General features: G+C 42.5%; 1 protein-coding gene across 1 annotated transcript in view; it reads left to right on the top strand.

Moving 5' to 3' along the window:
* The window catches only part of CADPS (calcium dependent secretion activator), a 211,082-nt gene that overhangs the window by 133,075 nt on the left and 65,375 nt on the right, over window positions 1–12,632 (top strand). The window contains 5 exon segments of the mRNA XM_032699168.1: window positions 6,921–7,022; window positions 7,851–7,914; window positions 8,682–8,805; window positions 11,198–11,266; window positions 12,131–12,148. Coding sequence (XP_032555059.1) covers window positions 6,921–7,022; window positions 7,851–7,914; window positions 8,682–8,805; window positions 11,198–11,266; window positions 12,131–12,148 — 377 coding nt within the window.

The following is a 12,632-nucleotide window of genomic DNA, read 5'->3' on the forward strand; positions in this document are numbered from 1 at the left end:
TGACCCTGTGGCCGCGCAGGTGAAATGGTCAAAACGGGATTTTGGGGACATTCTGTAGCCCTGTTGCTTTATATGTCAGAGTTTGGTCTCGCCCCTCCTTTGGGCTCATGTTGCTTATTCAGAGCCCTGACGTGATCTCTCCATACCAAGGCTGTAAATCACTGCTGTTTGTGTGACAGTCCTCTTAATTTTTTGTTTTAATTTCATCTTTTTTCCAAGTAAAAATCGGGTTAAATGTAAATTACTTGTCCTAAATTTCACCTCTTGCAGACACCTGACTATGTGAGGTCAGGTTGTCAGGAAGGCAGGGATCAACAAGAGAAATATCCACATGGTTTGCTGTTCCCCAGGTACTTGCTCTTCACTAAGACTGAGGAACTCGATGCTTTTTAACTATTGTGGTCACTAGTGAGTTGATAACGGAGTCTTGTCCACTGGGTATCACTGGATGCCTTTTGTAAAGTCCTACCATTATGAAAGATGATGTGATTTCTGATATGTTTACCTAGGTGACAGGTGAGAAAGGCACAGTGTTATCCACTCATCTGACAACATACATTGTGTCTTTGTTGATGTCTCTGCATTTGGTATCACCACTATAGTACTGAGGTTGTTGCTTTCCTTTATCAGTAGTTCTTAAAAACTAGCAAAGGCAAGAGCAGGAATGGTTTTGAGAAGACATTGTGATTTGGGGTAAAATTGTGGAAGGTTTTACATGGCCACTGAGGTCTTTCCCTGCCTTCTCTTTCCGTGTTTTCACTGTCCTCATGTCGGAGAGCTATGACTACTGCCAGCATTGTTTGACACACAGAGAAAGGATGTGTTAGAGGAGCTTTGCTGCTTCCCTGTCTGTACATAGGAGAGCCATTGCAGAGCAGAAAGTTGAGCTCAGCTTTTCCAGGTCAAAAGCTAGTGCCTAAACCTTGAGCAGTGGTTCCTGCCCCTTGAAGTCGCTTTCAGGAGTGGTCTTGTTTCTCTTGTGCATTTTTTTGATTTAGGCATATAATAATATTGTTTTTCAACTTTAAAGTTGGCACCATAAAAGACTCTTTTTGTGCTTGTTAATCCCAAACTTTTAAAAATAAGACTTAAATATTGATTGTGTGCATGCTTAGTATTAGCAGACATGGAACTTATCAAAATCAGGGTGCTGGACTGAATCCTCTCCAGTCTAGTAACAACTGAACACCATAATTTTCTACAAGTTCAATGATGATTTACCCAAGGTCCAAGCAGCTCTGTTAATTGATTTGGTGTATTAGTGACTTCTCTTTTTTCTGTAAACTGTATTTTATGGCCTCGAGCTTGTTTTCAAGAAGTAGCTCTTTCATTAGCTAATGGTAACATTTCATTAGTGTTTTTACAGCAGAAATAATGCGAGTGTCATGAACCTTGAGGAATTGAAAACTGCATGACATACCTCTAATTTTTTCCATTGTATTCTAATTGCGTATCTGGCTGTTTCACATAAAGGCAAGGTTTCTACACAGCCAGTTGAAACAAAAGAAATCCAGGATTGTTTTGGTCCCTTCAGTAGTAAATATGTGAACACTTTATCATGATACTTTCGTGTGCTTCCCTAGGACTTTGTGTTGAGTTTCCAGGTCTCATTCAGATGCACTGCCCTGGCTGCAGGGAGGCAGGTTGGATCTGGCAGGGTGTGATGCCGTACCCTTTCGTTGGGTGCCAGCTCCATGTCCCATCCAGCCCCGTGATGAGTCCGTGGTGACACAGCACATGCTACGACTGTCTGTCGGATGGGATCCGGCGCCTGTGCTGAAGGGCAGTGGGTTGCCAGCCACCAACAGATCACCAGCTCCACGGCTGACGTGATTCATTACAATGGGTGTAGGATGGCAGGGCTCAGAAACCATCCGGTGCAGCCGCGGTGCGTCAGGGGTGCAGATCGCACATGAGAAGCGATGAGCCGTGACTTGGCTCAGTGCTATGGTGGTGGAGGAGAGCCCGAGCGAAATGAAGGCAGGAGTTGGGAGATGAAATGGCTCCCATGCTCGGCAGCATCTCACTGGGGAAGCACCCAGGAGCTCTGGGATGAACAAAGGGCTCCCGACCGGCATTTCCTGCACCGTGTAAATCCCCAGAAGGAAAAGGGAGCCGGGGAAAATTGATGTTTGCTGAATACACTTTTTTCCTGGGGGTCTAGACAGGTGGGCTCTTTCAGGTCCAATTTGCTGGGGGAGATGTGGGAGGCAGCAGGCAGGCAGCTGTGATCCTGCCCACATCCCCAGAGCTCTGCCCCGTGCAACCGGTGGGACTTTGCGCAGGCAAGTCTTCCTGCGAGGGATCCTGAGAAAGCCTATCCTGACACATGCCGTCCAAGGCACTAATCATTGATGTTTACTGTATAGCTCATATGTGCTGCACCTGGCAACCAGCAAGGGAGCTGAAGGCAGCACGTGTTTTATATTTGAGTTGTTACTTAAAAAATCAAATTATTTGCATCAGTTTTTGACATTGTTTTTTTTCCCTTGGCTCTGCATGCCAGGGCTCACAGTGCGTGCAAAGATCTGTTTGCTACGTGTAAGCAATATTTTCCCCAGTAAAAAAAAAAAGTGTAGACAAGTTAAACATAAAAGGTGTAAAAGATGGTATGTCTTTTCATTTAGAAGCCGCCATGGTATTTCATAGAGGCTTATGTCAAAGAGATGAACGTGATGGAGCTATACTGTATATTTATAATTGCATACAAATGCATGCTATTGCTTCATGTATTAGTCTTTGTTAAAAAATCATTTTGATATATTTGTTTTAGCAGCATAACTAGCCCTGGGGGCACTGGGTATAATTAGAAAAGGGCATGGGGGGAGGCGGGACTTGTAGAATAAAGCAGTGGCCTTAGGATCACAGGTCCTAATTATAATTTATAATTAACGCTGGAATTTGCACAAACCATCTAAGCTAAACAAGGACTATCATTTTTGCCGTTTAAATTGCAACCCTTTTTTTTTAATATCACCACCTGCTTTGTTGATGTTGTTGTTTTTGTGGCTTAAAACTTAAAAACATGGAGGGATTAGGAAAGTGGCATTTAAAACTTTTCATATGAAATATTTACAGTGGGAATTTACTAGTTTAGAGCCAACACAGTGAATCTGCAGCAGAAGGAGTGATCTGAAACTTGTTTACTTATAATTAAAAATCTCGTTAGTTATTTTTCTTGCCTTTTTTGCCCTTCTGCTTCCCTCTCTGCCCACAACTTCTGCCGTACACCTCAAGTATCCACGAGCAGGAGCTATAGAGAATTGGATGGAATTGTGTCTCCACACAGATGGAGACATTAATGTTGTTTGTCAACCTGAATTCGTAGACCCAAACCCGTTTTGTCCCTCATGTGTTTGTATATACCATGTACATCAAAAACTTTTTTTTTCCCACCCCTTTGCTCTCCTCTCACTTCTCATCACTGCTCAGTGCAGTAGTGATGTTTGTGGACTGTGTGTGAGAACAGGAGTTCCTGCAGCTGTGTTTTAGGTGTCCTTGCTGCAGAGATGCTGTTTGCTGGAGGAGTCAGTGCTTCTGTCCATGAGATCAAATAGCAAGTATCAAAGTTGAGCTGGAGACCTTTGCTGAAAACAAAATTGCCAGTAAGCATCAGAACGAGCTGGTGCAACTTGAGCTTCTCTTGGGGATTTTTTTTCAGCCCCATCAACCATGTACTGGAATTGTCTCTAGCACAGAAGTGAATCTTAAATTATAGCAGTGCTAAGCTATATTCCCTTTGTGTTCTTGCAAAAAGGAAAATAAATATGTTCCCTCAGAAAGATTACATTTTCAAAGTATATTTGACTTGAATATTTAATTAGGTTTCAAAATTATCGAGCTAATAAATTAAGTGCAAGGCTTTGGGTAGTGTTTTTCCAGTTCTATCTATATCCTGCATTTGTCACTAATTAGTGAGTTCCTAATGCTTCAGCTTCTGGGAAGATGAGCAACAAAGATTAACATAACTAGTAAATCTGAAGATGTGCAGCTGGGTTATAGTATTTGAAATTTGACAAAAACATCGGAAGTATTATTATTTGTGACATGGCTCAAGATGGGGGATTGTGAGGAAAGCAAAGATGACAGAACTGGTGCTAACCACTGTGACAACAACTTGAAAAGCAGCCGACATGACATCTTTCCTATCATGCTGCCGAAAATGTCAACTTTGTGAAGGACAGTGAGAAAATGGTTTGCCGAAAATTTGAAAGGTAGATTCAAGAGATGCTCATCATGTCAGATGCAATATAGTCCACAGCTGGGTGAGAAAGGGAGTCCTTGCCACGGTGATGGCTCTCACTTGGCAGGCCCTTCCAGACATCCACGCTGCTCCAAAAATGGCTACAGCTGACCTATAGATTGTCTCAAGTTTGCATGATACGCGAGAGCAGCGTGTGTTTACACTGCGCAGCACACCCTGCATGGAGGGAGCAGTGGCTGGAGCCACTGGGTTTGTGTCCTCCCGGCTCACACAGATCCCAAGGACGGCAAAGACAAGGGGTTAAGCCTCCATGGTCTACACGTGGCTTGGTGGTTTGTTTGCCATCCCTTGGGGTGTTGTGACTTGAGCAAGAGATGCTTTGGACAGGGGCTTTGTCACCAGAGCCCACCCCTCATCTTCATGTGGGTCGGTGATGCTTCCAGAGCCACCACTGCCCAGCCGGGGCACAGCTGATGCTGCCACGTCAGCCCGTCCCGGGTGTCCACCACGAGTCGTTACAAGGCGAGCGCTTCGAATACAGTGAGAAGCTGAGACTCCTGTGAAAGGGCTGCGACCCAACCCGAGCTGTCAGATCCGGCCATTAAATCTCACCAGTTGAGGTTATTGACCCAGCAAAGGGTAACACAATTTTCCAGTCCCTCAGCAAATCACTGCCAGGGCAGGCGGCTTTCCCTCCCTCGTTTGTCAGCGCTGAGACAATTAACCCGGTGACACTCTGAGCTGTTGTGGGTACAGGGGGAGGACCGAATGCCAAAAGTCAAACAACTCTGCCCCTTAATGTACGGCATTTATTGTAGTCTGCCTTGAATTATCTCTCTCTGCTTGGGAGCAAACCAGGCACTGTGAGGTACACAGCATCACAAAAGGCATGGACATCTCTGTCTGAATGTTAAATATTTTATGGAACTTTGGAATAAATTATATTAAGCATGTTAAGACATTAATTTTTGCTCGATATCTAATTTGGTTTTTTTGTGGCTTGCTCATTTCTTCAAAATAACTAGTACTAATTAGGTACTAATGAGACCAGATCCATACTTCCAAAATTGTTTATGAAATGTGTTCCCCAGCTGAGACATTTTATCCAAGTTTCAGCCTAAATCTTTTCTCCTATTTTTTTCCTTAATACACAAATGAATTTGGCAAATAATCAAAGATTCTGATTAAATGCTGTTTAACTTTAAATACATGCCCTGGTATTCAAGTCTTTTTCTGTGTCCATGTTGCAAGTTTTATTTAATGTATATTTAGCTATAAAATTTTGCAGTAAATATCATGTACGGTTTGCAAGTTCCTCTTCCCAAATGTTTTAATGGTTTATTCACCTGTGTTGGAATATCAGAGTTCATATTTATGATACTAAGAGCTTGCTAAATGCAGGGTCAGGGAGAAGTGATGGCACAGATTTTATAGCTTTTAAATTTTTATAGCTTTTTTTTTTTTTTTAAGTTTAGGGCCTTTGATTCTTTAAGAGGAAAATAAAGCCAACCAATTAACCCCTGACAGGAGGTTCATTAGAAGCTTTGTAATCCCTTGCCAAGTCTTTTGTAAAGCCAAACCAGTCTAGTACTGCGGATTTATGCAGCTTAAGCTGAACACTGGAGGAGGCCTTTAAGTAAGAACATTGTTCAATTTTAAGACTTCTTGCATTACCTAAAGAGTGCCTGTGCCAGCAGAGTTGCCCAGGAGTACACAAATCCATAGACTTTGCTCTCTGCAATGGGAAGCAGTTCTGATGATTGTCTGTCTGGCAATGGATGGATTACACTTGCTCTTGCCTGGGATGCTGCTGCGCTGTGGATTTTGCCGTGTGGCTGTGGGGGAGAAGGAGGGGATTGCTGCTCTCTGCTCTCGGGTGGGTTGGCATCAGCAGAGGTACAGGGTGGAAGAGCACAGGGACCACCACATCATCCAGCCCCAGGAGAGCCTCGGCAGGGACTGCCTGCACGCTGTGCTCTGTGAAAACATGAGAAACACCCTAAGGCAGCAGGACCTGGGTGTCTCTCTACACACTCCTGTGCACTCCTCAAATACAGGAGCATCAAATAGTCTGAGAAAATCTGTGATAAATTGTATAATGTGCTTGTTTTTTGTAAATTAAAATTAAATTAAATTACCAAAAAGGCACTGCATTTTCAATGCAAAATGCGTGTCACTCTCTGGGCACATTTCGGCAGAATATATTGAAGATGGTTCACTTCAAGAAATCACTATAATGGGGTGATTCAGCGGTTAAGAAGGAGTGCAGAATTCTCTATTCTGTTTATATATATGTCTTGTTGTTGATATTCTTTTATACTGTGAATTGTGTTAAATTAGTAGCTGAATTTTTCTGCATAAATTCAGTCTCTGTTTTGCCGGCAATGGGCCCGATCCTGCAGCGAGAGCTGGCATTGCACTCCATACATATACCTGTATTTACAGGGAAATATGCTTTTCCCAACTTCTTTAATAAGGAAAATAAGGGGGAAGGGGGGACTTCCACATCTAGATTATCACTCTGAGAGAGGATGTTTGTTTATTTTTGATACCTTGGCAGCAGTTCTGCTGCAACCACCCATGTCTTGGCATGGCACATCCCCTGTCCAGGGTCTCACAGTTGATGAAGTCCCTTTTGGAAGGGGCAGTGTGCTGTGGGGATGAGGTACCAAGGTGCTGAGGTGGAACCCGAATCACTGTGACATTTCTCCTCCAGGCCTGACGGGATAGGAACTGTGACCGTGGACGAGAAAGAGCGCTTTGAAGAGATCAAGGAGCGGCTTCGTGTGCTTCTGGAGAACCAGATCACACATTTCAGGTAAAGGCAGAGAGCCCAGGCTGGATGTGAGAGGACTGATTTCCTCCCAACTCCCTCCCATAAGCAGCAAAGCCAAAAGGCAGGTTTTGAATGCGTACAGGAATTTTGCATAAGTGACACAGACCTACACAGGGCAGTGCAGCATGTTTATAGCTGGAGTGTGATTTTAAATATATATCCTTTAAAGGATATCTCAAACCATCTTGCTCTCATAGGCATGGTAAAGCTGTGGATTTTTTCTAAAATATAACAACAAAAAAATCCCTTATCCTCTTATATCTCTGTTCCTCTCAGTTATTACCCACTTACTTTCCCTTCTCCCTGGTATTGACAGGCAGGGCTTTCTGCAAGGATGTCACAGTATGGGAAGGATGGATGCTCCCCCACAAAAAGGGATGAATGGCTCCCACTACACCGGTCAGGTCAGGCAGATTGTGCACATTCACACACAGATCAGCAATGTGAGTTACCTACAGCCTGGAGCATCTCCAGGTCTCCAGCTGGAAGTTAATATCCTTTCCAGAGAAGCTTTTTCCCCCCATTTTTACAAGAAGATGCTATTTATCTCTTTCCTAGGAGATATAAAAACTCTCCAGGTGACACCTAGATTTAAGAAACTGCTGCAACTATCAGCTTACAGATAAGCTATATTCTGTTTTGCTGCCTTAGTGTCCCCAGCAAACCCTTTCAAAAATTAGTGTGTAGAAAGACTGCTCATTCCAGGCAGATGGGAATTTCTTGGGCGTATTTAGGAAAGCATCTTTGTAGCTCAGGAAAGGCTTGTTCACATGCACCTGGTCTGGTGTTGACATGATGTGTTTTTTCTAGGTACTGCTTTCCATTTGGCCGTCCCGAGGGTGCACTGAAAGCCACTCTGTCGCTGCTGGAAAGGGTAAGCATAAAACCAGCAGAGAGTCATTCAAATTACCTTCATTCATGTACCTTTCCATCTAGAAGAGCTTGAGGAGCTGTTGGCTTTGCATAGGACATACAATTAATACTAGTTAACACTGAAGTGTGGGTATTCAGGTGTCTCTCATTCTTCTGCTTGAAGGCAGGTGTGTAGCCTGGCCACTAAGGGCAGCACAGCCTGTGTCTGTGTTGATATGTGAGGGTGGAGGATCTCCCTGGAAAGGAGCCACCCCACAGATCCTTGTCAGCAATGCCTGGCTGCTGCCCAGTGAAATTCCCATCTTCAGACAGACTTGTTCCCCCTGGATCTATGAAACCTGCTCACCATCATGCTCCCAATCCCTATTCCAGCCTTCCCGCTGCTCTGGCATCCTTCTCACCTCTGCTAACGTGCAGTATGGCCAAGCTCAGACCCAAACCCAAGTCAGTGAGCAGAGCCTGGGAAGAGTAAAACATTGCCTGGCACTGGGCAAGCTGTTATGGATCTTAATGTCACGCCCTAAAAAATCATCAGCACAGATGTCAGGGCGTGCCATAGGGTGTAGATACAGAAGGGAAATAATACAGGAGGGGTAGGTCCCACATCTTAGGCTGGCCAAGGTGACCTTTTAGCAGGTCCTGCCTATTGTACACATGCCCCGAGAGCCACACAGCACTAGCATAGGGATATGGATGGATGTGCTGGGCTTGGAGAAAAGCAGTTCCGTGTGCCCGATGCCACAACAAATCAGATTTTCTTGTGTCAAGGTTCTGATGAAAGACATAGTTACTCCGGTCCCTCAAGAGGAGGTAAAAACAGTCATCCGTAAATGCTTGGAGCAAGCAGCTCTAGTCAATTATACTCGACTATCAGAGTATGCCAAAATTGAAGGTAAGGCTCTTTCTTTGCGAAATTACAATTTTTCTTATGTTTCTAGGTGGCAACTGTGGCTGGGAGCTATTTAAAAGAAGCTCATTTGCTATTTATTCTCTTGTCAATAAAACTGTTGTGATTCAGAATAATTTTTGTGATGTTGGCTTCAGAAGCAGTTAAGAATGGAAGCTATGCAAAACGTTTCTTTTTCTGGAAAAGAGAGAGGAAACAGTTAACAAGAACTGCAGCTTTTTTTCTGTGATCGTTAGTGCATTTGGCCAGTGGTGTAGTATTCAGACTCACAGTCGTGGTTTTAAAAAACAAATTGAGAAATACTTGGGATGTCATCTTTGCAGCTGAAGGTATAGTGCAGCTAATTGCTTGTGACAGTTCAGGAAACGAATGAAAAATAAAAAGCTGAAAAACTGTTTAAATGTATGTTTAATTGTTTGTAGCCAATTTAAAATGTCTTTTTTTTCTGGGAGTGTTTCATTGTCTTTGCAGTTTGCTTAACAGTCATTGATCAGCGATCCCATACTTGCATCAGATTTCTTTCTTGTCACTCTAAATCTGGCATAGCTGATATTATTGACCTTTTAAGTTATGGGAGAATAATAACCAGTGACCAGAGACACATGTAGCCATCAAAAAGACATTTTAAAGTTTGCTGGAGGATGTGTGTTACTGAAGCTCTGCGATACAGTCGTTCTTTACATGTTTTCAGTTTATGTTGGTACCCTGTTGGCTGCTGTTCCCAAGTTGAAACTCCCACCCAACTTTTTCCAAGTTCCCAATTGCTTAAACCTGTGTGTTCCAGATGAATGGTATGTTCTGCTCTACGCTCTGGGTTTCTGTCATGTGTGATGTGAAGCTTTCCCACAGCCAAGATTATTGTTGTATGCCTATAGGACAATATTGAGAGGAGGAAAAAAAACCCCTAAAACTCCCTCTGATTTGTTCTTAGTTCTTGTTTACATGAAAAATTGGGTTGTTATTATATGGCAAATTGTCCAGGTTCTGTACATGACATGTCCTCTCTTTTTCCATTTTTTTTTTCTGTCTAATGATGCAAATTGTGTACCAGTGGTAATGAATTCATTGTTATGCATCCAGTGAGAAACACTTAAGAATTGGGCACTAAAAGGATGTTTATCAACTCTTGACTTGGTAATGAGTGACAAAAATAGAGAAGGAACGAAGGTTTCATAAGCACTGTATTATCAGGCAATTTATCAAAGTACTCAACTTCACAGGATATTTTAATTGGTGTATTCTGTAAAATGCAATGTTTAAATATACTTGACAAGGATGGAGGACTGAGAATCAAAAGCAGCTTTTCTGTTGATGGATGCTTTCTACCCAGGGCTGGCTCCCTTAGGTTCTCTGTGTAAATATCACTAACTCGTTGGTAAGATTTGCTCTCTTCTTTCAGATAAATCTATGCAAAAACAAACTTTATGATCTGTAAGTAAAAATGCATTCATTTCCAAAGTAGAACAGTTAGTGTGTACTTTTCCTTTTGTGCCTCAATTCTTCTTGGTTGTGTTAATTATCTGCCCTCTTTTTTGCACTGTGACTTTTAGGTCTGGGAATACTTTGAAGCAACAAACCTATTTTTTTTCCAGCTGCCTTTTCAGGGAAATAGTTCATTCCACACTATCTGCTCTCTTCTGCTTTTCTCCTCCTTTATCTGTGATTGGCCACAGCCACTTTTTGATGCTGTTTCTACAAAAGTGGTTGTAACACCAATTTCCAAGCATGCTGGGATTGTTAATTCAAACAACCCAACATCCGCCAGCTGCATGCATCAGGTTTTCTCTCATGAGCATAGTCCACTAGATGTTCAAATGCTTCCTTAGAAAAGCAAATGCCACGTTTCTCTTGGTGAGACACGTTCCTGCACGCCGTACATGGCTTTGAAATCTTGCTTTTGAAAGCTGACATTTGAATAGCCACATGTTGAAGGGACTTTTGTCAGAGATGAAGAACCAAATCAGTGGCAGCAATGCTTGAGGCTATGCTTATGAAGAAATACCTGTGAAAGCCTTAGATACTGAAGGCTGAAATCCTTAGTATCTTGGAGCCTTAAACCAATGAAATTCTATTTCCCTCTATTCATGATGTTTTGATCATTATATTCTGCAAACAGTTCAGAGCAAACCTTTAGAGTCATGGTCACAGCCTCTCTTGTGACTCATGGGCATGCTGAATGGTTAATCCAGTAGATCTCAAATTTTAACCCTCCTTTTTTTTCTTTTTTTTTTTTTCCTTCTTTTTATCCTGTATGTTTCCCAAAATACTCTATGGCTACTTTCCTTTTAACCTGATATGAAGTTTTCCTCTGACCTATAGCCTATAACCTCTTTACTTCTGACCTAAGCCTCTTGCATGCCCAAATCCTCTTTTATAGGGAAAAAGAGAGAAATGTATGAGCATCCTGTCTTCTGCTTGGCCTCTCAAGTGATGGATTTAACCATTCGTGAGTACCTACCACCCTCCTCTCCATGCTGTCCTCGCTCTCTCTGTTCTCATTACCTCAAGAAAGTCCAGATCCAAACCAACTCACTCTCCTTGCTTCAAGTCTTTTAGCATTGGCTTGTCTGTTGCTTCTGTCTGTGAAACCCAGTGTGAGAAGTCCAGTCACTTTTTATCAGCCTAAACCAGGTTAGAGAATTAACCCATCTGTTTGTGACAAACTCAGACCGTCTGTAAGTTTTTTCAGTTCTTCTTTATGTCCGTGACCTGAATGCATTTTTACTTTGCTTCTGTGTAACCCCAATTTGTAAAGTGCTTGTCACTGGTACACAATCAAAAGGTAGCAGCTACATCGGGGAGAAGTGAGCTAGAGGTCAGATAAAGGACACTTGGAAAAAGCCATCCCTTTGCCTGCGTATAAGATCTTCACCCAATCCTGTGTTTAAGATCGTTTAAGGCTGTCCTTTCTCTGTACATCAGATCTTAATGTCTCCTGTCTGTTAGCTCTCGAGCGGAAGGATGCACTTTACTTGCTCTCCTCCTCGATTTTTTTACTTACTCCTTTGCACCGAGCTCTGGAGGGGACATCCCGACCCCGCTGTCGCTCGGAGATCCCCTCTGTGTCCTCAGAGCTCGCCCTCTCTGGTTTTCTATTTGTGCAGCGTTTTCTCTCACCTCCGTGAAAGGAGCTTCCTTTGGTAACCCCACGCTTGGGGGGTGGGGGGTGAGACGGGGCGACTTTTCTTCTTTTCAAATGTCATATATCACGCATAACTGGGGGGCTGTGCGGTCCACTTGCTCATTAATCCTGCATATCTGTTCTTGTTTCTCTCTTTTCTCTCCTTGTTGCTTTCTCTCTTTCATATAGAGAATCAAAAGGATGCAGGTGAACAATTGTATATGCATTATAAATTGTTAGGACTGTTGAGTTATATTTATTTTGTTTTCTATTTTCATAGCTCCTTAAGATATGTACTCCTTCAGGCTGAAAATGGAGATGCATTGATACTTAAGGAGTTAATTTGTGCTGTCTACATAATCTCCTTTTCCTCCTTCCATAGATTAGAGCATAGTTTAGAAGTACCCTATAGATTAGAAGTACCCTATAGAGATGTAGTATCTTCTTAGGAGACAGTTGTAGAGGAGAATCTAGTCTTTGTAAAGAGAAAGTTTCTTGTTTTCCAAAAGAACTGCAGCTCATTTTGGGTGAAAAAATGTTGGTGATTTGGCCATTAATTTTCCACACCTAACAAACACATTTATAACTAAACTAACGTTCATTTTTGGTTTCCATACCTTCTGTTTTATGCCCTTATGAGAGGACTGGGTTTTTCTTTATTTCTATTTTTTTGTTAGTGTGTAACAAACAA

This window comes from Chiroxiphia lanceolata, chromosome 11 (genome assembly GCF_009829145.1).
Source record: "Chiroxiphia lanceolata isolate bChiLan1 chromosome 11, bChiLan1.pri, whole genome shotgun sequence".
NCBI lineage: Eukaryota > Metazoa > Chordata > Aves > Passeriformes > Pipridae > Chiroxiphia > Chiroxiphia lanceolata.